Source organism: Tamandua tetradactyla, chromosome 20 (genome assembly GCF_023851605.1).
Source record: "Tamandua tetradactyla isolate mTamTet1 chromosome 20, mTamTet1.pri, whole genome shotgun sequence".
NCBI classification, from domain to species: domain Eukaryota; kingdom Metazoa; phylum Chordata; class Mammalia; order Pilosa; family Myrmecophagidae; genus Tamandua; species Tamandua tetradactyla.
Genome location: NC_135346.1, coordinates 43,043,565 through 43,068,631, shown reverse-complemented (window position 1 = coordinate 43,068,631; position 25,067 = coordinate 43,043,565). Strand labels below are relative to the sequence as shown.

The following is a 25,067-nucleotide window of genomic DNA, read 5'->3' as shown; positions in this document are numbered from 1 at the left end:
GTGATAGGATTAGGAAGACATGGTGTGAGATTTATATTAAATCGGATTTTAGATACATGGTAATAGTTGTTCAGGAATAGATGTATTATGAGCTTTTAGGATGTTTCAGGAAGTCCTGAGGCATATGCTACAAACCCTAAGAATTATTTTAGGAATGCTGGCTGGACAACCGCTGTCCCTCGAATCTGCATATCAATATTAACTTGAACAAATGGCAAGATTGTTAAAAGCCAGTAGGAAGGAAACCCCATTTCTCCTGAATCAGTGGCCTTGGGAGAGTTGCTTCACAATCCCAAGCTTCTGTTTCTTTCTTTTTACTTTAATTTTTCCTTGAAAAATATTTTAATAAGTCTAAATCAGAGGCTTCAGTGAAGGTTAAGTAAAATAATGGGGATTGTTTAGCACTTGGCCTGATTTGCAGTAAAGGGCATGATTAATGACTATTATTATTGGCAACTTCAATCCTTCTTGATAAACCCCTGCTACAAGTGAAGTCCATTGTTCTAATTTGGGTTTAGGTAGGCAGCTGTTAGAAGTCATTTGCAAATGGGCATTGTTAAACCAAAGCTATCCATAAATTAATTAAGAGCTGCTAAAAAGGGCATAAAGAAGCAAGTGCCTGCATGTGCCTGTGTTTTGTCTTACAATTCCTGTATTGCGAAAGGGAAAGGCACAAACATTTCCTAAGTAGCTATTATGTTCCAAGCACTTCACTCTCATTTTTCACCCAACTGAAGCTCAAGAAGAGGAATTAAATTGGCTGGTAGGTGGCAAGATTGAATTTAAAACCTCCATGTATTGGGCGCCAAACTACTCAAAGCACATTGCCTGCAAACAAATAGCTTGGAAGGTCCAGGATAAGATGTTTTTAGATTTTAAAACAGACTTCAGCTTTGTTGCATCAATGTCTTTTAATAAATTCTTATCATGTGTAGCCTTAAGCGCTTGTTTGTTTTATTTATTTATTTATCTTTTTGGTTTTCTCTAAATAGCCGCGACCTTTCCAAGCATGTCACACAGCTCAGAGGAATGCGCTGAGTTCAGACTGGAAAGAATGGAAACATGTAGTAAATAAATGATAAAGGTTAAAGGTCTAAGAAAATTGTGTTTGTCACAAAACACATAACTTGATATGTGGAAAAACTAGCCACAGCTGAGTTTACAAATACGTAGTTAGGTTAGCCAAAAGGGCATGAATTGCCTGAGATATAAGACTGTTGAGAATGCTAAGAGATTAAGAGCAAGGTTTTTGATTTATAAAACATTCTGTAAAGCTTTACACAATTTTGAAAAAGGGAAGTTAGGGCTGTTTAGAGTGGGATGGAGAAGTTAGCATTATAAAATGGGCTCATTCTACAAAAATAAAATAAAACATAAAACCATAAAGTAAATATGCCCTGTACGCTAATTTGCTTTTTAATTCCTAGCAATTAAAGGACTCAAACTGCATGTACATATACAAGTAACAGTCTTGAAAACAGTTCAATCTTCAATTCTAATAAATGGCTTTGACACTAATTAGTGTTGGCAAATGGCAATGAAGGGAAAAAAGGCATTTGGAATGAAGTTTTCTTTTATTTTGTACCTGAAATCATTTGATTTGGTTGTGTGTTTGGGCTGTGATGGTGTTTCCAACCAGAAAGCACCTCATCAAGTTCAGAAGAGAAGGCAGCTTTCCTGGCATTTAGAGGAGGGTCTTACTTTTTTCTGAGCTAGAACTGATATTTTTTATACTGTTTATGTTATCGAAGGAGGCTACTGTAGGGATCTGTGCACTTAAAAATAATCCCCAGTTTGGATCATAGTTTCTTAAGACCTTTCGCTTGGAAGCACAGGGCACCAAGCTGATAACTCTGGAATGAACCTCGATAATTGCAACTTCCCTCCAATAAAGATGTGGTTGCTGAAAATAATTTCTAAATGAATGATGGCGACCACCATGATCCAACTCAAGTCTTGTCATCGCAGGGCATTAGTGCAAAGGTGGTGGTGGTGCGTCATGGTTAAGGCTGTAGATGCCAGGGCGAGGTACTTGGATCTTACTTCTGACTTTCATGCCAAATAGCTTCTGACCTTGGACAGATTAATTCTTTTCTTTTTCCTAAGCTTTCCCTTTTGTAAAATGGGGATGATAGCGTATAATTTCTTTTTCTTGTTGTTTTAGGTTAATTGCACAGAACAGTGACTGGTATGTCAGCACTCAACAAATCGTAGCTGTGATTTTTATTAGTGTTGAAATTTTAAGCTCCAGAATGTATCCTTTACAGGAGAACATGACATTTATGTTTAGTTCAAGGCTGCATTTCTGTGCCCAGCTCAAAGTAGGTTTCAATAAATGAATGAATCAGTAAATTTACCGCAGTGGGATCTTGTTTTCATCAGTCTGAAAAGTTTGATTAGGACAGCATATAAAAATACGGAAGGAAATACCTTCTACATAGAATAAAACTTCCATAACAACATTGGAAATCAATAGAAAATGATTGTCTACCCTTCATATAATTTTCCATTAGATTATCTTAACTTGAATGATCTAGGGTATTTAAAACATTGTAATAGAAAATGGGACATATATTTGTAACTCATCAGGAGTTCATATGTTCGGTAAAGCGAGGCATTCCTATTTTGATATAGTGGTTATTAATGAGTTCTCCCCAATTAAAGAAACTGATTCTTTTACATGTAAGAAAGTAGTGCTTTTCTAAGATACTAAAAAAAAAAGATTATCTATTCTAAATATATTATTTAAATATTAAAGTTTTCACATTTTTTACCTAGTATAAAGCATTTTATGCCTGTTGCACTCCATTTGCTGCCAAAATATCCAAATTATATGTTTATGAATTCAATCAATTTACATGCACTAAAATAGCTTGCTATTTAAAGAAAATACATAGATAATCAATTTTTAAAAATCATATAATGAGAATGGTAATATTTTGAACCTTTCTACTGTACTAAATTCAGATTTGCATGTACAATCACTTTTCATTATATTTGCAATGTTGCAGATATGGTATAACTTGCCCCTCCAAACTCTTGCATGCATATGTTGATTTGCACTTACCAAAGACAGTTCTTGCTGGTACAGACTCTCTGTTGAGCCAGAAAGAGACTTGGGAGAGAATAACTGTCATTATGCATGGCAGGTATGTTTGAATTACAAAATAACCAATCTTTCTCTTCAAGTGGAAGTGAGTGGTCATTACAACATATTCTCCTGGAGGGAGAAATAGACAGAAAATTTGAATGGTTTCTGGCCTGGAAAAGAAGTTATCTCTGAGTTTTGCAGCAGCTCCCAAAGCCTGGGAGTTAGACAAATCCTTTCCCCATGTTACATTAGTTTCCTAGGGAGAAAAGTTTTCATGCAGAAGAGAAAATAAGTGCTTTTTCCAGACTCCAAGATGAGTTAGGGGGAAAATTCAACTTCTCCAAGTAGAGAATTCCTGATATTCTCACAAGCAGTGGGGACAACCAAAGCAATAGGCTGAGCCCTCAATCTTGGGGGTTGTTTGTTCGTATGAAACTTAACCCCACAAAGGTTAGGCTAAGCTTACTTAAAATTAGGCCTAAGAGTCATCCCCAGAGAACCTCTTTTGTTACTCAGATGTGTCATTTTTCTCTCTCAACCAACATGACAAGCAAACTCACTGGCTTCCCCCTTTCTATGTGGGACATGACTCCCAGGGGTGCAGACCTTCCTGGCAACATGGGACAGAAATCCTAGAATGAGCTGGGTCTCAGCATCAAGGGATTGAGAAAACCTTCACAACCAAAACAGGGAAGAGCAAAATGAGACAAAATAAAGTGTCAATGACTGAAAGATTCCAAACAGAGTTGAGAGGTTATCCTGGAGGTTATTCTTATGTATTATATAGATATCACCTTTCTGCTTAAGGTGTAATGGAGAGGTTGGAGGGAACTGCCTGAAAATGTAGAGCTGTGTTCCAGTAGCCATGTTTCTTGAAGATGATTGTATAATGATAGAGCTTTTGCAATGTGACTGTGTGATTGTGAAAACCTTGTGTCTGATGCTCCGTAAAAAAAAAAAAAAAAAAAGAGTATGGAAACTCTGAAGCCTGAGTTCTCACAGATATTCTTAGGCCCTGAATCTTGTACATCACAAATGAAGTGGCACATTTGAGCATATACTTACAGACTGGCTTTAATAACTGTGAAGGCACTGCAGTAGATCCTGAATGCATACAGCAGTGGATCAGAAGCAGAACAGATAGCTAGTGTATCCACTGCTGGACTGTTTCAGGATATCTAATGAAAGAGCTTTAGTGTAGTAATCAGTAAAGCTGAATCCTAACCCCTCGGGTGAGGCACTTAGCTTGGTTTGATCTGCAAAATGAAAAGAGTGGGCTAGAATCCAGTGTTTCTCAATATTTATGTTGTGGGACACCTTATATCGGAATCATCTGGGACTTTTTTAAAACCTGCAGCCCTTTGGATTTCACTTAGATACACAAACCATTCTTTATAGTGGGGCGAGGGAAATCTGTATGTATAACCAGCTATTTTTTCCTTTCCCTTGGGCAGGCACCAGGAATTGATGTGTAACCAGCTTTTGAGCTTGTCCCAGTACCTGGCCTGGTCTGGAAACCAAGGTCTTTGTAGCCTTTAAATTCTGACTCTAGAAGTACCAAGCTGCTGAGACACAACTTACTTTACAGGAAGGTTTGCAATTTGTTGTTGGGGATGTTATGTTTTCTTAACTTCAATTCATGAAAATTTTAGCCTTATTCACTCAGGGTATAAGTTTTCCTATCTGTGCATGATTTGGCGAGAGCTCCAACTGTTCTGGCTAAGATAACTCTCCTCTCTTTAGAACTTATATTTCTCCAACTTTGTCCTTCCTTCCTATCTTCTCCCTACTTGACTTGCTATTTATTTCACAGCTGGTGAATGTCCAGCTTCAGCTGCTATAATGTAAATAAAACTGTTCATGACCTCTTAATCTCCTTAAGGAAAGCCCTTTTCTCATTCTTCAAGCTGGTGGCTCACCATCTCTACAGACTTAAGTACTGAGAAATGCTGATGGCCCCTATCTTCTTGATAGCACATTCTTGATTCACATGCTCCTTTTATCTCTTACTTTCAGTTTCGTGTCCTAACTTATTATTTGAATCAGAAATTATTTCTTAAATTTTCTCTCTGTCAGGCACTTCTCTTACTCTTTGCAAAGAAAATGTGGTGTCCCTGGTATAATTCTGTCCTCAGCTCTCTTCCCTAATTTTTTTTCCCTTCTACAAAGGCACTCTCATCCTCCCTCTGCTCCTAGTCTCATCTTTATCCAGATGTACAGATCTGTATTTGTATCTCTATATCTATAACCATAAAGGTCTATATCCATAAGTGATCTTGCTCTCAACATCAAGATTCATATTTCCAAATGCCTACGAGGTATTGCACAGATACTGATTTTGCACTTAGGTCACTGACAATATATTTGAGGTTGGCATTATAATCTTTCCTACAAACTAATGACTGCACACAACTATATACCTCTCTACCTGTGATGCCAACATCTCTGTATTCGCTCAGGTTAAAATCCTGGGATGCATCCTGGTGTACCTCTCTCTTTGCTTTGGAAAGAGAAAGGAAGGATTCACTTGATCAACATGTTTTCAGTTTCACCTGTGCAGTATCTCTCAAACTATCTCTCTTTTTCTCAGGGCTACTGCTTTTATCTCCTTTGTAGAGTTCTTACAATAATCTATTAACTTTCCTGTGTGCCTCCAGTCACGTACTAACTTCAATTTTCCCTAAATTTGATGTCAGAATTATCTTTCTAAAGCATTCATGTGTCCATGCTACTCATTTTCCTACTTAAAATGCCTTAATGGATCCCCTTTATCTATCTGAGGGTTTCTGAACCTCAGTACTATTGACATTTTGGCTCCGTTCTTTTTTGTGGGGGAAGTTCCTGAGCATTTGTTAGATGTTTAGCAGAACCTTTGGCCTCTATTCACTAGATGTCAGCAGCAAACACTCCTCTGTCCCCAGCTGTGACAATAAAAAATGTTTCCTGTTCTGCACAATAATGAACAAACTCCCTGACCAGTACTCAAGAGTCTTCATGGCTCTAGTACACATTCTAACTTCATGTCTCACTTCCCAGCATATCTTTTCACATTTTAACATCATAGTCTACAAAATTCTTTACCTGACATATTTTGCTGCTGAATATTTTGCTCAATTATGGATTGGATCCAGCCTGATCATAGGCCCTTAGTGGAATAGGAAGGAGCGGTAACTTTGGAAGTGAATGAAATTGGGATCTACTGCTTTCTTGCTGTATACTAAGAACTCACTTAAACTCTCTGTCCTTCAGTTTCTTCATCTATAAAATAGTGAGTATAAGGTGGGGAGAATAAATAATAGGCTCTAATTAAGATCATGTTACATAAGAGTTTTAAGATGAATTATAGGACCTTTGTCCATTTTCTTCACATTTCCTCCAATCAGAATTGGGAAAAATATTAGTAGTAGAAATGCCTTCACTCAATACAGCTGAAAATCATCCATGCAGGTCATTATCATTCATTGACCAAACCAGCCATTTATTGAGCATTCATTGAGTACCTTTAACTTCGTTTATAGATCCTATGTATCTTTCTGATAATATCTCATACTTCATATTTTAGTTCTTTATATACATTTATCCCTCCTACTGAACTGAAAAATAATTGAGGAGAAAGGATGGTCCTTCGGATGTAGTACAACCTTAGATACCTTCATTATTCAACCCATGCCTGTGGTGAAAATGGATGCACTGGAACTTTAAGGCACTAACCCAGATTAAAATCCATGAATATCTCTCTTTTGAAGGGCAAATAAAATGTTTAATTAATTAATTTTATTTTATTTTCTGTATCTACCTTTAGTGATGGCAATATATATATATTCTTCATATATCTTCAAGGGCATTTGAAAGAGAAAGAAGTGAAAGAAATTGGAGGAAAATGCAAAACACCAATGTGTCCAGGACTCTGTTAACCTTGTTACATTTCATCCCCTAGAGTGTGCAAATCCTCCTTCCTAACAATGCACATTCAACTGTGTTCTGCAAATGTCACCAGCTCAAAGGAAAAAAAGATCCCTCTTTCATATAATGTCAGAAAGATGAGCGTCTGTATTGCCTCCATTATCATCTATTGTTGTTTGCAATGTGACATTTTGGGAAGTTTCTGCAAAGAATATGATTTCTGTAGATATGAAGAGTCATTATTTGACATTATACTTTTCTTTTGTAAACTTTTCCTCCCTAACAGTTTAAGGAAAAAAGAAGACTTCACATTTTTTGAAGCTATCTTCTTAGATTACATAAAATCTTAGAAATTATGGCACAAAACTTTTAAATAAAGAAAGGAAAAGGAAGCAACATCATAGTCTACGTTGTTATAGTTTAAGCATAAAAACAAACCACTACCAGAAAATCAGACGCCTAAATTGGATTGAAGAGTATGTCTAGACATCAAGCGCTTATGCACTAAGCAAGTGAAATGCTTATTCTACAATTCAACAGTCTAGAAGAATAATAGTTCAAATATGCTTGTGACTCATCTAACCCTCAGGGAAGCTTATATATTAGATATAACAACATTTCTGATGTATTACAATATAAAATTAAGAAGAGTGGATGAATAAAAGCAGGTATATAATTTTGCAAAGCAGCACTGAGGTTTTTTTTTTAGATCTGGAAATCTTGGCTTACTCAAATGTTAGCTACTTGAAGGTAAACATCTTACTTAACTTTGTGTGGCTTCAGTTTCCCTATTTGTCCAAATGAAATTATAGTATTTAACATAACTATTACCCGGGATGCCCTGTGAATAAAATGCACCGATAGATGTGAAAATGTTTTTTAAAAGTCAGGGTCCTGTGCAGATTCAGATTATAAATCAATAAAAGATAGAATTGCATTCTCTCTAAAGGTCAGGAAATCATCCATCCATTCTTTCAATAATATCATAATGAATATTAATTCCATGTAAAGCTGTCATTTTACTTCCAAGTTTTCTAAGCTTCATGTTCTCAATGGAAAACTTTTGCCCAGGAATAATGCATTCAAAATATTATTGCAGGAGCAGATGGTATTTTAATATCTGCTTCAAAAAGTAGTGAAATAAGAGAAAGGAAATAAAGCTGATAGTTCTAGGCCTTGTGGCCACTCTGGACCTGTTTCCTCATTTAAATCATGAATGAGTTCAACAGATCATGAGTGAAGTCTTTTATTTCCAGCCTTAACAGTCCATGGTTATAATTATGCATATTGTGTTCCATAATTGGGAGCTCTGAGGTTCGATTAATGAATGGCTCTGTGCATGTAAGTGGAAGGACTGTTCCTTTCCTCATTCACTCTGAACCTGAAGGGTCATCCCCAAACTATGCTGTCTAGAGAAGAATCTACACCTAAGAAAGAGGATTCCATATTTTCTGTTGGTCATTTCATTTGTTTTGAGGATTAACAGTAGTCGCTCATAAACATTTATAAAGAAAATAGATATCATTAACAAACTAATCTAGGTCAAGTCATCATTGTGAGTTTTGAAAAACAGTGCTTATATAGTTTTATTATTTTCCCGCCCCTGATATTCTTCTGTCTAATGACTAATTGTAATTATTTTGCTTCTGTGTATGCCTTATTGTCATGTCTTTTAATTGCTGTTGTCATTTTTCCAAGGGCACTCCTTAAAGAGTTACAAAGGAAGCATGATAGAGTGTGGAGAAAAGAGACAGAGAGTCAAGGCCTGAGGGATAGTTTCAAACAGCCTGACATCCCCAGCAGAAATGGCCTCTTCCTCCCTTATGTCATCATGTAGCTCTCTTGTCCTATCACCATCTCTATTATTAACAATACTTTCTAAGATTTGTGGCATAGATTTTATAAGTCAGCCATTCGGCTGAGCAGTTTATATGAATTTTCTTATTTCAATCTCAGTAGCTTATGAAGTAGGTATTATTATTATCTCTAAAAAGAAGTTTAAAGACTTCCCAAGGGTCATATGGTTAATAAATGGTAAAATCAGCATTCCAACCCTCACGGAGTAACTTTAGAGCCCACACTCTTAGCCACTATGCTACCCACACACCATTCTGGCATTTTCACCTGGGTCTCTCTGTCTATTACTAATGCATTATGTGGTTGAGAGTTTACATTCTGCATCTAAACTACCCAGATTTAAGTCCCAGCTCTGCCACTTCACAGCTATGTGAGCTTTGAAAAAAAACGTTAAATTTCTCTGGGGCTCATTTAGGTCCGATCTGCAAAATGGGAATAATAATAATACCTACAACCTAGAGACATTGTCGTGAAGATTAGATATGAGGGCCAGAACAGTGGTGATGCATGTTCTCTGTCACCCATGAGCTTCTTGAGGATCTTGACTGTGTGTCCTTCATTTCTCTTTCCCCAGCCCCAAACACAATGTTGGATGCAGAAAATGAGCAAATGATTGAAGGAATAAGTGATTTAGTGAATGAATAATGGAGAAATCCATTGGATTTAAAAGCCAGATGAATTCACCCTTCCTGTGTGCCTTTAATGGATTTGCTTTTCTAGGTAAATACATGAACTTCAAACCCAGGCTGTCTCTCATTTTCTGCCTCCCCAATCTTGTTGATAGCAGACTTCAAGGGAAGAATTCTGTCTCCAGTGTGTTAGCACTGAGTTCAGAAATAGAAATACTGTGCTGTGATTCCCATATTTCTCTCACACATGTAACAGAATTGAATTGGAGGTTTTTGATCTGAAAAAGGCCACTGATAGTGTCTGAAAGCATGCACACGCGTGTGTGTCGGTGGGAGGCAGGTGAGTTAACACTCCACCTGCCAAGAGGCCGACTGAATTATCTCTCCAGGAAGAATTTTAAGGAGCAATAGGCTGCCTTTTCTCTGATCATTCTCAATGTGTGTGCTCTCTCCTGCTAGCATTCTCTCATCTTCTCCCAGAAACAGGGAGGTAATAGCACTCAATCTCCTTTCTTTTAATGCTTTATAGCTCCACAAAGAGATGTGAAATAAGCTGTGGGGGCCTTAAACAAAGATCTTTGTTTCTTCACCCTGTATTCTATAAAGCTGGACTCCTGATGAGCTAAAGTGGGCCCAAAGGAAGCATAGTTCAGTCTCTCATTGTAACTAATTGAATTAAAAACGCACATCAAACTGAGTTCCGTTATTGGAGTGCATGCCTGTTCCTTATGGGAATGTCAGGGGAGCGCTCTCATTTTGCACTGGGTAAACTTGCTACTCTCGCACTGGATGACTTCCAAATGCCCCCTCCCCCATGCTGTCCAGCCTGTTTGGTGGCAGTGGATTGGCCCACTGTTTTTTCTCCCATACCCCACTTTTAAACTGTAAGTGTCTTCCAAGTAAGTAGAATCTAGAAAGGCTGAATTCTAAGGAAGCCACAGGTGAGAGAGGATTTCAAATCCATCTGCCTAACCCACTCATTTTGCAGATGAGAACTGGAGCATAAATAAGTTTGCAATGACATGTTAAAGTCACTAGCTAGAACTGGAGTGGCAGCACTCCTTCCTTCCCACAAACTCCCTGGCGTCTACCTACTGTACTATTGCATGTAAATTACTGCATGCGACTTTTTTGTTTCCCTGGTCCCACCTATACCTACCAACTGAGGAAAAAAGTCAACCTCTGCAGCATTCCTTTCTTGATTATCCTAACTTCGGATTCATTTTTTAAAAAAATTATTCCTGCATTGAGTGCCTCTTCTGTCTCAACTTCTACCATTAATGGTAGGAATAGAGAACACAGACATGGCGCCTGCCCTCACAAAAATTATTAATCACAGCACTTATCCGCCATTTGTATAATCACAGTTTATGTGTTTGTTGTCACTGACATTTCAGTTCCATGAAGGCAAGATTTGTGTCTTGTCTATCACTGAATTTCTAGTGCCTGCCACAATATACAGCTTATAATAGCTTTCAATTTTTAAAATGTGAACTCTGCTCACTTTAGCATGTTTCCTTTTTTGACAGGTTATGATGAAGGAACATCCTCACTGTTTTCCATTTTCCAGAATATTTTCAGGATGACAGAAGCAGCTACTAGAAACCATTTAGAGCACTTACTATATAAAACTCTAATTGATGCTTTCTATGATCTCATCATCAAAGCAAAATTACTATTTCCATTTCTTAGAGAAGACAGAGGTTTGGGATTTGGTAAATGACTTTCCCAAAGTCAACAAGCCTCTAAGTTGCATAGCACCAGATCTGGAGCGTGTACCTTTCTGCTTGCAATGCTTCTACCTTTTGATCTGTGCTGTAGATATTTCTAGAAAGGGCAAAACTAAGGAACAACCACCTCTATTTACATAAAAATTTAAGCTTCTAGGATAGTTCTGAATGCCCTAAGCTTCTTGCAAATAAAACAAATCCTATTAAGCCAAGCTTACCTACTAATCACAGTAAGAAAGATTGTCCATTACTTAAAAGTATTGGGGTCCCAACATAAAGTTTGAAATCTAAGGAAAACGTATTTCTGAGAAAACTAGCAACCCTTCTCTTGTTTAATACTAAATTCCCTTTCTTTAGAAATACCAACGTGAACAAGAATGTTTAAATGTTTAAAGACTTCCTTAAAAACAAATGCTTTAAGCTCAACAACCAACTCCCTCAATCCCTTTATTTTCTGTGGGGCATTGGGCAACTGACTTTACTACTCAGTGTACTGAACTTGGGAATAATAATACAACTTCACATGATTACTGAGTGAAGCAAATAAAATGAGAGACCTGAGAGCATGCTTTGTCACGTGTAAACCACTGGCCCAAATTTGGGGCACTGTTACTTCCTGCCCACTTCCCATCATTTGAGCCTGTTGCTTTAACTACTGTATTGTTGTCTATCTTTCATACTAGATTGTAGGAGCTTAGGGGGAGGTAATTGTTTTATTTGCATTTGTGTAAATAGTGCACCTAATTGGTCCCCAACAAAAGTTTTCGAATGAATGAGTGGAGAATGAAAAAAATATATATATATATGTAAGGAAAACACACACACATGCACAAAACAATTGTTAACCCTTGTTAAAGCATTCAATAAGCGAACATATTTTTAAATATTGATATTTGGGGTAGGTTTTCCTAATTGCTAGAGACTAAATTTTATTCATAATTATCTGGCCCTGTGATCATATTGCAGGAAGTCACAAACAGATACTTGTACAACCAAATTATTATTTTATTTCTTGAAGTGCCTTCGCAAACTTTCAGTGTGGACTCAGCTATTTAATGGTATCTGATCTAGCTCTGAGTATCTCATTAGAGAATCAGTTACAGCACTAAAAAGGATGGTACCCCCTCTACTTTTAATTCCAAAGTGCAGTGATCAGGAATATGGCCAAGTTTCTACAGACTTTAATTGTGGAAGATCTGTGGCAACCAATATGAAGGGATTTGTACAAGGAAGTGTCTTTTTGGCATCTTCTGTGTAATGATGACTCTTATAATTCACCAAGAGTTATTGAATCACAGCAATAAATGGGGCCTAGAAGATATTAATAGCTCACATTAATAAGTGCTTTCTATTGCCAGCAGTTGCACATAGTCTATATTCTGTTGCCAGCAAATGTAATGGATTTAATTTATTCCTTCCAGCAACCCTCTGAGGTGACTATAATCAACCTGTGAGGTGGAAGAGTAAGGATCTAACACAATTTTCCCAAGGAGTTTATATTCTTAACCACTAGGCTACACTATTCACACAGTTCTCTATTTTGAAAAAGACACCGAGACCAGGGGGCATTAATTGATCAGTCCAAGTTCACAATTTTACAGTTTACACTAGTTCCCAGCTCACCTCATTCCCAGTTCAGTGCAATTTTCTCTCTTTCCCTACTCCTGTTACAGAAAGATTCAGTGATTCTTCACATTCTCACAAAAACTTTTTCTGCTTCTTCTTCCATATCCAGTATCTGAATGGCACTCACCTGTACTGGACTGAACAATTCCAGAGTCTACTGTTTGCCCAAGAAGGTCATACTGGTTTAAGCGTGACCCATCTTCTGCAACCACTACTGAGCGTGCTGGCTCTCTGGTCCACTCATAAACCACTTCTGCTCTTGTATAAGCATCTAAAAGGAAAGAATGGAAAATGTTGGATGTGCTTTGTCATGTCACATCTACTAATTAGTTGGTGTGTTTTATCAGCCTCACATTCTCCATCCCATCATTCAAGGGAGCTAGGAAAGAGAGCTCATATCTCTTTGATGAGAAAATAAAGCATTTTCATGATATAGTCAATCATCTGTTCACTCTCCCAACAAATGGATATTAATCATCTACAAAGTACAAAGTACTAGGCTGGGGACATGGTAGTGAACATAACACATGTGGTTCCCTACCCTTGTGGAACGCACATCTGTTGGTGTAGACATGCAATAGGTAAGTGAATAAATGTATGATTTCAAGTAGTAATAAGCATAATAAAACCACATTCAAGAGGGTAAGGAGGTAGAGAATGAAGGATCAATGTCCTATTTCAGCTAAGTGTGTCAGAGTGGTCTCTGAGGAAATGGCATTTATATAGAGGCACGATGGAAGCAATGGAGTGAGTCATCCAAAAGTTTTAGGGAAGAGTTTGTTGGGCAGAAGAACTGAAAAATTACTTTCTCTAACACAGGTCAAGGAAAGTCAAGAAGACTAATGTGATGAGAGTGAAGCCTGTGAGATATCAAATGTTAGAGGTAGTAGGTTATGTCAAACCAGGGGAAGATCATGGTAAGTGTGAAAAGTAACACTGGAGATTTTGTTGCACATTGGTTTCTCAAAGGAAATCTGATTTTACTTCCTTATTGTTCATTATCTTTTTAAAAAATTATCTTTTTAAAAATATTTTCTATTATTAAGGATGGTGATGATGATGATGATGTTATAAACCCTACAACTCTTCACTTCTCAAACACTTTTGTTTGCCATGTCTCTTTTTAACCTAACCACCCTCCTATATGAGAGGTTAGGTTATAACTGGACAATTGTTTCATATAGGTTTGGGGAGGAGGGTATATAAGGTGAGAGAGGAGAACGAATTTCATAGCTTTTCTGATTTCTAGCCATTGAACACCCATGTCATACAAGTTGCAATAATGGTACATAGTCTCTTCTATTTAGATGCAGTGATGTCAAAAATTTAAGGAATGTCACATTAGCAGAGGCCAGCTGTCTCTGGGATCTTTGAGAGAAAGGTATGATAGCAAAAGTTGGCCTTCCTGCAAAATCTTGACCCTTTGGCACAGCGGGTGCAGTGCTCAGGGCCCATGATACTTTTAGAACCCAGAAAAGTGCTTTAATTCTTTTAAAATAATAAGAAAAAAGGGATAAAATCCTAGGCAGATTATAGTCATCTTTATACCAACATAATAATAAGATACAATTTCAATATTTTTTGGAGGAAGGGACCAAGGTTTGTATACAGTTGGTGGACTTTATTAGTTAAAGGGTTCACACAATAGTGGGTGTACATAACTGTTTCTTCATTCAATTTCTGAAAAGTAGGTCTTATGAAAACTTAGTTAAAGGTGGGTAGGGATTTGATTTCTTTTAAGAAAAGATTCCTTAGAGGAGGGCAGAGTGCACTAGTTTGAGCAGAACCATGTCGCTTATGAATAACAGGTACCCCTGTTCAGTGAAAGTCTTTACTCATGGATATCAGAATCATTGAATGTTCAACGTGGAACAGCCTAAAGGCTCTTGCTCCTCTAACACACTACTGTAAGCAACTGTACCTGGGCTCTATCTTTTCATGCCTTGTCATGTGTTGCCAATGGACTGCTAATATAGCTGAACAGGATAAAATTGTGTTACAAGTGACTGGTAATATTGCAAGAAATGAGACACTAAAATTATTATGATAATAGCTCTATTATCCCCCATTATGATAGTAATCCCATTAGGTGAAAATGTCTGGACTATCAACTAAAAACATTATATCCATTGTAGAGAATGGTCATTGCTCACATCTCTCAAGGGAAATCTCTCATAATGCAGAGTAAATTTCCATAACAAAACTTGGTGTTTTAAAATAGAGAAGTTAAATACGCTTCAGTTCTCACAATAGGGGGTGTATATAACTGTTTCTTCATTCGATTTCTGAAAAGTAGGTCCTATGAAAACTTATTGATTTGAGACTATTCAGCATAAAGGAAAGACTAAGAAGAGCTTTAAGTACTTTGTCAAAAATTTTAAATTCAGCTTTCAAATAAATCGCCAGATTACCCAAGACAAATTTAAAAATAAAACAAGAAGGTTTAGGCTGGTATTACCAAGGAACTTTGTGGTGAGGAAATGCTGTGAGCTTAGACTCAGCATCAATAGAGCAACTAGTAACTGGCACTCTCACTTCACTTTCATGAACCTCTGTTTTTCCATTTCTATAATTTGACAGGTAGACTAAATATTTCCTAAATTTATTTATTGCTCAAAAATCATTTACATTTTTACTTATGGTTCTCTTCTTCCTTACAAGATTTACTGTTTGATAATCAGTCAGTCTGCAAATGACCATTTATTAAGCCCTTGCTAGACCTAACACTTTCTTAGATCTTAATGTCAGACTTCATGATCTCATTATCTTCTTTTAGAGTCAAAGTTTTACTTTATGTTCTGCTCAAAAAATTAAAATGTGTCAAAAGTCATGTATGTTGTCTTCAGGTTGTTTGACCTTATAAAGAAGGCTTGATCCCTAACAAACAGAAAGTGTAATTTAGCACTAAAAATCAAAAATCTAATGGATAGTGGTAAGGAAAACATCTGCTTTTCAGAGTTTGATTCTCATGAATATATGGATTATGATGTTTTAGAAGCCTCATAAACATTTATTACATAATGCTCCACTATACTGGAACCTTTTTTTGCTTATATCTTGCTTACTCTATTCTCTGATATTTCTGGAGAGAACTTTGCTCTAAAAATTGGGTCAGATTATTTTTCTTAGTTTTCCAGGGCTGCTGTAACAAATTCCATGGACTTGTTGGCATGGACAGCATGAATTTATCTTCTCACAGATTTGAAGGCTAGAAGTGCAAAATCAAATTGCTGTCACGGTCACACTGTTTCCAAAGATTGTAGTGTTCTGGTGGTGGCTCGCTGGCCTCTATTATATGCCCATCTCTCTTCTCATCTTTCTCCTCCTGTGTCCAAATTTCCTCTACTTACAAGGACTCCAGTTATATTGGATTAAGGCTCACCCTGCTTCTGTTTGAACTCATCTTAACAGGGTCTTCAAAGAGACTATGTACAGATGAGTTCATCTCCACAGGGCTGGGGATGAGGACTTGAACCTGTCTTTTTGGGGGACACGATTCAATCCACACGCATTTTTAACTCAGTTTTTTCACCTTTGAAATGTGCTGATTAGACCGTGTCAGAGAAATGAACACCAAATGCATCACCATTGCCTCTTCCCGTGCCAATGGCAAGTGATGGTAACTAATCATGGCGTTCTCTACCAACTGAGATCCTACCATTCAAGATTGCCTTCTGCTGTCAAGTTTTCTCTATTTAACTTTAATCCATCACAGGTCTGACATCCTCTTTTCTAAGACATCTTTTCTGTTGCTTAAACATTGGTGGACATCTACAGTCTGATTACTGTAACCATTATCCATTTAATAAATGGTTAGTAACTGCCTACCATGTATCTGGTTTTATGCTAGGAAATAGTGACTAAAATAGATTCGGCTATCATGGAGATTAGAATAGAAATGTTATCCAATAAATAAAGCAAGTAAGTATAGCTGTGATAAGTGCTAGAAAAGAAATGTGTATTGCAATCAACAGGACTGGTAGGTAGAGCTGTATGCAAGTTTAAATAAGATCACAGGGAAAGCCACTAGGAGCTGGCATTTATGCTGAGATGTTGAGAGGCAGAAGAAGACAGACAGACTAAGAACGAAGTGAAGAGTAATTCAAGCAAAGACAAGAGCATGTGCAAAGGCTCTGAGGTGAAAATCAGCTTGTGATTGTCTGGATCAGGAGGTTAGCAGGCCTGGAGTCCAGTGATTCCAAGGCATAGATACAGGAAATGTCATGGTGAGCGGGGGCCTGGTCATACAATTGGTCATCCATGATAAAGTGTTTAGGTTTTACTGAATATTGTTTGTACATGGAAGGGAGGCCACAGAAGAATTTTTAGCCAATAAGTATCAAGATAGCACTTATAATGAAAAAGAGATTGCTCTTTCAGGTGAAGAAGAAATTGGGATAGTGGGAGAGAGTTGAGGAAGAAACAGGATTAGCAATCACTTTTAGTAATGCAAGGGAAAAATGACTGTATTTTGGACTATGAGATGGAGGGCTATTTGGCTAAGGCTCAGTGCACTTGAATTAGGAAATAAATTTTATCTCTGAGGTGCAACAATCTTGGGATAATAAATATCCATATACTGGAGAATGCAAATGATCTTAGATTTCTTTAGATTTTTCTAAGCTCCTTGGTTTTTAAATAAAGAGATCTCAAAGAGTTTTGAGATCTTAGAAGTGAGGTCTAAGTTTTATTTAATTTAATAAAACTCCCAAAGCAGTTTTATTAAATTAAATACCTCAGAACATTACAACATGCAAGGATGATTTTGCATTACTTAACTTTTATAATCAAATTTGGATATCAAGTTTGTAAGTTTTAGAATTTTATTTTCAAAACTCATATCAGTTTCATAGTCTCTGTGCGTTTTTTTCACTTCAATTTCACAAGTAAAAATCAATGAATAAATAACAAATCCTATGACTTACGGGCAAAATATTTTAAAATGAAAACCTTTTATTTACATTTTCTTTCATATAATTGGAAATTGCATAGTGGTTAATTCATAGATGTCCTCCCTTGTACTTTCCCTTTGGTTTTATTTTTGAATTATACTAAGGCCAAGTCTTCTGTTTCTATCATCTTATTTCTTAAAGGATCATAATGGTAATTGGTAGATACTACTAAGATCTGATATTAATTTAACCGTAGATTACTTTTCCAGAAGAAGACACCTTAAAGAATAGTCAATTTATAAAAGCAGAATACGATGTTTTTGCAGAAGGTAACAACATAAAATATTCTTGCATACCATTTTCTTAGAAGAGCTGCAAGAGGACATCCTTGGGACATTGCAAAATTCCCTTTCATATGATAGGAAATCAATGTGATTTTTTTGAAATGATTGATCAAATACATGAGCCTTTGCATAGATTGCTTAAAGTTATGATTTGGTGGGACCTGAAAGCCAGACTGCTCTGGAGAAATATATCTGCTTTTAATTTTCTTGATTCATGTAAGGCTATGCCAAGGATCAAAAGTACTATTAAAATGCAAATGTGTTACCTACAGTGAACAACCCATTTCCAGATTTATAGAAAAAACAGAAAGACACTTGGAGAAGATGGAGGTCAGTAGGTGAAGAAACAATTTTGGAGGAATGGAAGAAAACAGGCATGTCTAGAACACGAACTGTTTATAAATTGGTCTATAATGAGTGCAATATCTGGAGTTGGCTCCTAGCCTTAATAAATTTTAGTTGCATGGAAATGGAAAACTTGCTTAATATTTTTTTAATTCAGTTTTTTCATATGACTCAAGTACTATTTGTTTTCTACTTGTTATCCATTCCCTCCTTCCTAAAATACCTCAAATTTTCTTCAGGTTGACAATGTGCCCAGTTAAAACATACTTACTTTCCCCGCCTACCTGGGAGTTAAGTTAGCTTTGGCTATGTGGCACCCCTTTGATTAATGAGAAATCCATTAGCATTCAAGAGAAAGTTTTAATGTTCTTGATGCAGGCATTATTTCTTTCTTCTTAATCACTGTTCTCTTTATTTTGAAAGAAGATGCAATGACTAGGGTTGCAGGAGCCACCCTGTAAACTGGAAGAGCATCTAAGGACATTTTAAAATATTAATCCTGATAAGTTATAGAATTAACCAACAACCAACCAATAACCACTTACCTTCAGACATCTTATATAGATATATAAACTCCTCATTTTATTTTTAACTATGGATATTGCTGACAGCATTCCTGACTAATATACTTCAAATGCAATTCATTATACAAACCATAATCCTTTAAAGGTTAAAGGGGACATTATTAAGAATTATATCAAGGATAATGGGCATAAAGTGGTACAATGAGATGGATGATCACACTAACCCTAAGGCTATTTTGTGGACCAGGTGAATGGAGGCATATAAAAATGTTTAACATAATGCCTGACATCTGATTAACAAATAGTCCCTGTAGTTATTATTAAAATGTAGCTGGTAATCAGGAGAGAACATGGTAGCCCATGCTTCAGAAGGGATTTATTAAAATGGGAAACTATTGGGGAGAAAGGAATTATCACCAAAGGCTTCTGTAATGTGTGTATGTGTATGTGTGAGTGCATGTGTGCGTGTTTCAAGAGAAGAAAACAGACAAGAAGGGATTTAGAAATATTGGATGAGGAGTTTCAGCTTTTTATTTTGAAATACTTTCAAACTTACAGGACAGTTACATGAATAATACATAGCTGGTGGTTTCTGAAGTAGGCTGTCCTTGTGTCCCAGTATAGAAAGAGATTTATAAATAGAGAAAGTGGTCTCTCCATGACTAGTGCTGCTGGGAGCCTGAAAGCCCTTTGCTATTTTCCTTGCTTGCTTGTCTTTCTGTACTACAGATATTTCTCTTCTGTGAATCATATCCTTACCAAAATAGTTGCTCAGACTGCCTGTCTAGTGAGAACTGAAACCTCATTAGGAGGTCCAGGAGTTGACTCAGCACAGGTATGTAACTCCCTCACAGGGAAATATTATTCCCACTTACTTCTATACAGGAATACTAGTCAAAAGTCAAAGGATAGCAAGAATGCTAGAGAAACTAAACCTGGGCACTGCCCAGAAGCTCCTCTCAGGTGCTTAGTGCCAAATGGCAGAAACTCTGAAAAAGGAATTTCATCTAGGATGCCTTCAAGAGCATTAGTAGATATATGAATTTCATGGGCTCTCCAAACAGATCTAGAACTTTCCTAAGAGTATGATTAGGGTAAATTGTTTGTAGGCTTCATCAATAAGAAATGCCTACTTGTTTCCCTTTGGCACCTACAAAATTTCCATCTGGTAAACAAGTTCAATTTTTCTTAAGGTCAAACAAGTGTCATTAACGATACAAAATGAAAGAATAATCTCCATTTCTTGGGAGGGAAATATTGTCCATGTAATATAAGTATCTGTACTTTGCTCCTTCTCCCATGAATACAACTTCAACAAAAACAAAATTCTTCCCCCCTCAACGTAGTTTAATCCAACCTATGCTTTCTGGACCAGGAGGTAAGGAAAAACCCATTCCTGCAGTAACACTGACATTTAAAAATGAAGTAGAAGATCATGACTTATAGAAAGTACTTATAGAATAGCACTCTTTAAACTTGCATTTGATATCCTTTATCTATCTGTCATTCTAACAGACATAACTGATTGGAGGGCTCTTGCTAAAATGGCTTATTCTCTCATAAGAATAAAGAAAATTAAAACAAATTTACTCACAGCTTCCAAATTTTAGTGGGCAGGCATGGGCATCCATAGGGAAGTCTTCCAAATGCATTGGACATTCAGCTCTCACCGTCAGCCTTGTCAATTAGGAGAAAGAAAGGGCAAAAACAAGAGCCCTATAAATTAAGTCCTCCCTTATAAATACAATTATGGTGTTACTTACTGTAATAAATATATTAATGAAGCTGGAGAGACAGGCACAAACTGCAGAGCTATGTTGAGCTGCTAATCAAATGATCTAAAAAGAATTATTTAAAATAGGGACTAGATTCTACCCATTTTTGTTTGTTTGTGGAAAATAGGTGACACCTGGTTTTGTGCAATCTGCATGCATTGCTGCTGTTTTCAAACACAAGCATCTCTAATTAATCTACCTAGCTACATCATATCACTTAAGAACAAAGCTAGATGCAAAAAAATAAATACCTGTGTAAATACTACTTCATCTTTGGTTGAGAAGAAGACATGGATAGCAAGGAAGACAGAATTTTTCCTTTCCAAAGTACAACTCTCCTTCCTCCTTCCCTAAAATACCATGAAATGCATTAAAGATTGAGGCAATAGGAGGAGGAGAACCAGTTGTCAAACTTCATGAGAAACTAACCTACAGTCTCCTTGAGAGTTTACATGTGATTCTGTTTTCTTTCATGGCTGCTCTCACTCTTTTCTTAATATATTCCAGCCATTTAATTTTATTTTACAAATTCATTACCTAACTGAAGCCATGATTCTGTTGTTTCTTTTATGCTCTGGAAATATGCATTCTGCCAATGTTTCTTAAAAAAAGATGGTTAGGGTGGTGCAGTGGTGGCTCAGTGGCAGAATTCTTGCATGCCATGCCAGGGACCAGGGTTCAATTCCCAGAGCCTACCCATGCCCCAAAAAAGGTGGTTAAAATGGAAGGTGCTGAAATATATTTGATGTAATTTTGTGGAATTCAGAGAATTTATACCCATTTCTCTCATAGGTACTTTTGAAAAATATATTTACTCATATTATCAACTGTCTCAGGAAATGTGGTAAGATGATTTTAGGGCCAGTAAAATCATTGTGATTAAAATATTGACTACAGAAAATATGAAATGTGTAAATTGACAATTAAACATGCATTCTTAATTGACAGTTAAAACACTAAGGAAAGTGAATGTGTTAGCAAAGGTGATAAGGAATTTAGAGGATGGGAGAAATAGGCTAGTTGATGAAAAACAATGAATACTTCAGAAAACGTTTATTGGTAAATTACTCAGAAAATGCAAACTTCTCTCCAGAAAATTGCCAGTGGGGAGGACTGAACACCAAATTTAGGCTCAAATACAAGCACAGGGTGATTAGAAGGAAAAGAGTTCAAATTTCACATACAAACAAGGCCGGCTGGGATGATGTAGCAAAGTCTGGACACGTGTCCATTGGTTCTCTATTTGCTTTCTCTCTTTGGGTCAGTTTTTATTCCGCATTCTTGTTGACTTTGTACAAAAACCCTCTATCGGGGCCCAACATTTAACGTGACTTTTTAAGCATTTTTTTAAAATTTTGGTTTGGCTACCTGTGTATGAAAAGCTGGGCATTCTGGAAGCTTTATAAAGACAAAATATCACTCTATCCCCATGCATATCCAACCCACCAAGTCAAAGACTTTGCCTTTGTTAGCTTTTTATACCAAAGGAATAATGGCATGATCTGAACTGCCAAGCTTTGGCCAGATCCACAGAAACAATATTCTTATCAGTTATCATGAGGTAAAATTGCTTCGCTCAGGGTTGAGGGCTGGGCAATGTCTAATTTCTCATAAATTGAAGATATCCTTATATGCCTCTTTTCTTCTTTAAAAATATTCAAACCTTTATTTTATTCATGTTTTCTTCATTCAACCAAGAGGGTAATGAGCCTTCATTATATGCAGGGTTTTCTAATAGCCTGAATAGGGGGGAATCTTCATAAACCATAAAAAATGCATAATCTTCAGTTTAAGCAAAATGAAGACAATTTATATTCTCAATCTAGTTAAAGACCCCAATCTGAGTTTATATATGTCTTCAAAATATATATTTTCCACTCGAGTCTGTTTCCTGTTAAGAATGCCATAGCTCTTATTTTCTATCTGCTTCCCCTTCCTTTTGAGTAGAAACATCTGCAGATATACCCTTTCAGATAGCTTCTAGAAACTAAATCTAGGCCTTACTGGAACACAGGGATATTTGAGGTTTGCAAGAAGGAGAGAGTTTCTCATACTGAATCAGAGCAGCTTGGAGAGATACACTGTGCTATTGTATTACTTGATATATAGGTCAACATTTTTACCCCATTTTTTTCCAATCGCTCTAATTAACATTCCAATACTTGCAGACTATTTCAACAAGTTTATGCCTCACAGCAGGGAAGTTATTATAGTTTTGGAAAATGAACAAACAAAAAAACACATGCCCCAACCTGGCTTAATAGGCCCTAGATTACCAGCTTGGCAACTGCCTTGAGGGGGAAGGAAAAGAAGTGCAGAGAGTGTGACTAGCAGCGCAGCAGTCCTCACCTCATCGTGTACAGCAACGTGCCGTCCTCTGTGATGCGCAGGAGTTTGTTAGGCATGGTCATGTTGTGGGCCACCGACTTCTTTCCGTTGTGAAAAAAGGTATCCGGGGTCCAGATTTTACTTGCCATCAAGTTATTTAACCGCAGGACTGTCATGGGTCCTTTAAATTTTAACCTTTCATCCTTCCAGCTTTGTCGGAAAAATACATCTATTGTATATTCCTAGGTAATTTTAGAAAATGGCAAGAAATTCACTGTGCAGTCGTTTGCAATGCAAATATCTGACACAGACAAAGCATAATTTTCACAACTTTGGAAGCAAAATAGGAGCTGCACGACGTTTTTAGAAGTCAACTTGTGCAGCCTGTACATATTGGTGTCAGGAGAATCTTGGGTTGGCAGAAGGATTTTTAAAAAAAATATCTAAAATGCCTGAAGTATTTTTTGGCCAGAAAAAAATATTGTCAGTTTTCTTTCCAGATATGTGAAAGGAAAGCAACACACTCAACCACACCAGCATTTAAAAATATTAAATATGTTACAAATGGAAAACAAACACATGTCAAAGGTTATTATACAGTGGGGAATGTTCAAATTAGACAATCCCAGCCATAAAGATAGACCAAAAGTGTTTTACTTTTTTGTAGGTCCTCCCAAGATCTCTGATAACCTAACACCCAAACCCAAGTCAAACATTGTTCTAAAGTGGAATGATCCTGTCTCCTTTTTGGCTAAGTACAATTATTTTCACAGATAATGATATTACTTTCTATTCTTTTAAATGATTGAGAATCATTGACATGTGAAAATTCCAAATCCATTTCAACTAGAAACTTGGATCTTTTCCAATTAAACAGGAATGCAGAGAATGTGAGTGCATGTAAGTGTGTGTTTGTGAGTGTGTGTGTGTATATAAGACACATGAAAAATGTGTGAAGCTCATCATCATTCACAGCCAAGGAATCTATTTATTTGGATAAACATGGCATTCCTTGTGGCAAATACCCAGAGACAAACATCTGTTAATCTGAAAACAAGCAATGTGACTTACCAGCTCCTAAAATTGAAAAGGGAAATATCCATCTTCCTTGCAGTACTTGCTACACTGTCACTAAACTTGGAACTCAGTGAGTTGAAATGAAGACTATCACGTTCTCCATTAATCTTAGCATGTTCCAAACTGAAAGGAAGACTAACTTGGAAACTGTATGCCCCATTTTCTTAATCCTAGAAGCTCTGGTGCATCAAGAAAGCATATGTATTTTTAATCTTATGCATATTTTCTTTAGTACACACAAAATAAACCATGTCTGTGTCTATGCCTTCTGAGGATGACTATCTGGTTTAAGCCAGATTGGGTAAAGATTAATTGAAGGTGCATTCTTCTGGCACACATTTGGCATTGCTGATTCCCTATTGATCAAACTATTAACAATAATTATTGGATGGTGTTTATAACATGCCAGGCAAAATAGTTGATGGTGAAAAGCTCCTGACTAATAAAGAATGCTAACATTTCAACTCCCATTTTCTGAGCCTGCCCTTTTGCACGGTTGTCATGGCAGCAGCAGGTGGCTAGAGTAACTATTTGTACAACATGGCTTTGCCCCCATGGTCACTGAACCAATATAGACCAGAGTCCTTTTCTTTAGGAAGCTGGAGTCAGAGGGAGGAAAGAAGGAGAGTCAAAGAATAGTAGTTGTAGACTTAAATTCAAAACCTAATAATTGTCAGTCTGTCAGCTGAGAAACCATCGCAAAGTTTCTCACTCTCTCCAAATCCAAATTTCCTCATCTATAAAATAGGGATAGTCACAGCACTTAGTTCACCTGGCTATAATGAGAACTCGGCAAGGTAACATACGAGAACCTCTTGGAAGCTTACCTAGCACATAAGGAGCTTTCAGTAAATGTAAGAAACCATTAGATTTATCTCCCATTTTATTTATTTATTTATAAATGCAAATTTATATTAGATTTCTTAAAAAGCTGGAAATGAGAAGG

General features: G+C 36.7%; 1 protein-coding gene across 1 annotated transcript in view; it reads right to left on the bottom strand.

Annotated features, from left to right (window-relative positions):
- GABRA1 (gamma-aminobutyric acid type A receptor subunit alpha1) overlaps nucleotides 1–25,067 on the bottom strand; it is a 49,191-nt gene that overhangs the window by 3,730 nt on the left and 20,394 nt on the right. Inside the window, exons 4-7 of the mRNA XM_077138091.1 lie at nucleotides 23,066–23,286; nucleotides 20,536–20,618; nucleotides 12,964–13,107; nucleotides 3,068–3,220 (exon numbers count right to left, since the gene is read on the bottom strand). Of these exons, the coding sequence (XP_076994206.1) occupies nucleotides 3,068–3,220; nucleotides 12,964–13,107; nucleotides 20,536–20,618; nucleotides 23,066–23,286 (601 nt within the window). The remainder of the gene's footprint in view (nucleotides 1–3,067; nucleotides 3,221–12,963; nucleotides 13,108–20,535; nucleotides 20,619–23,065; nucleotides 23,287–25,067) is intronic.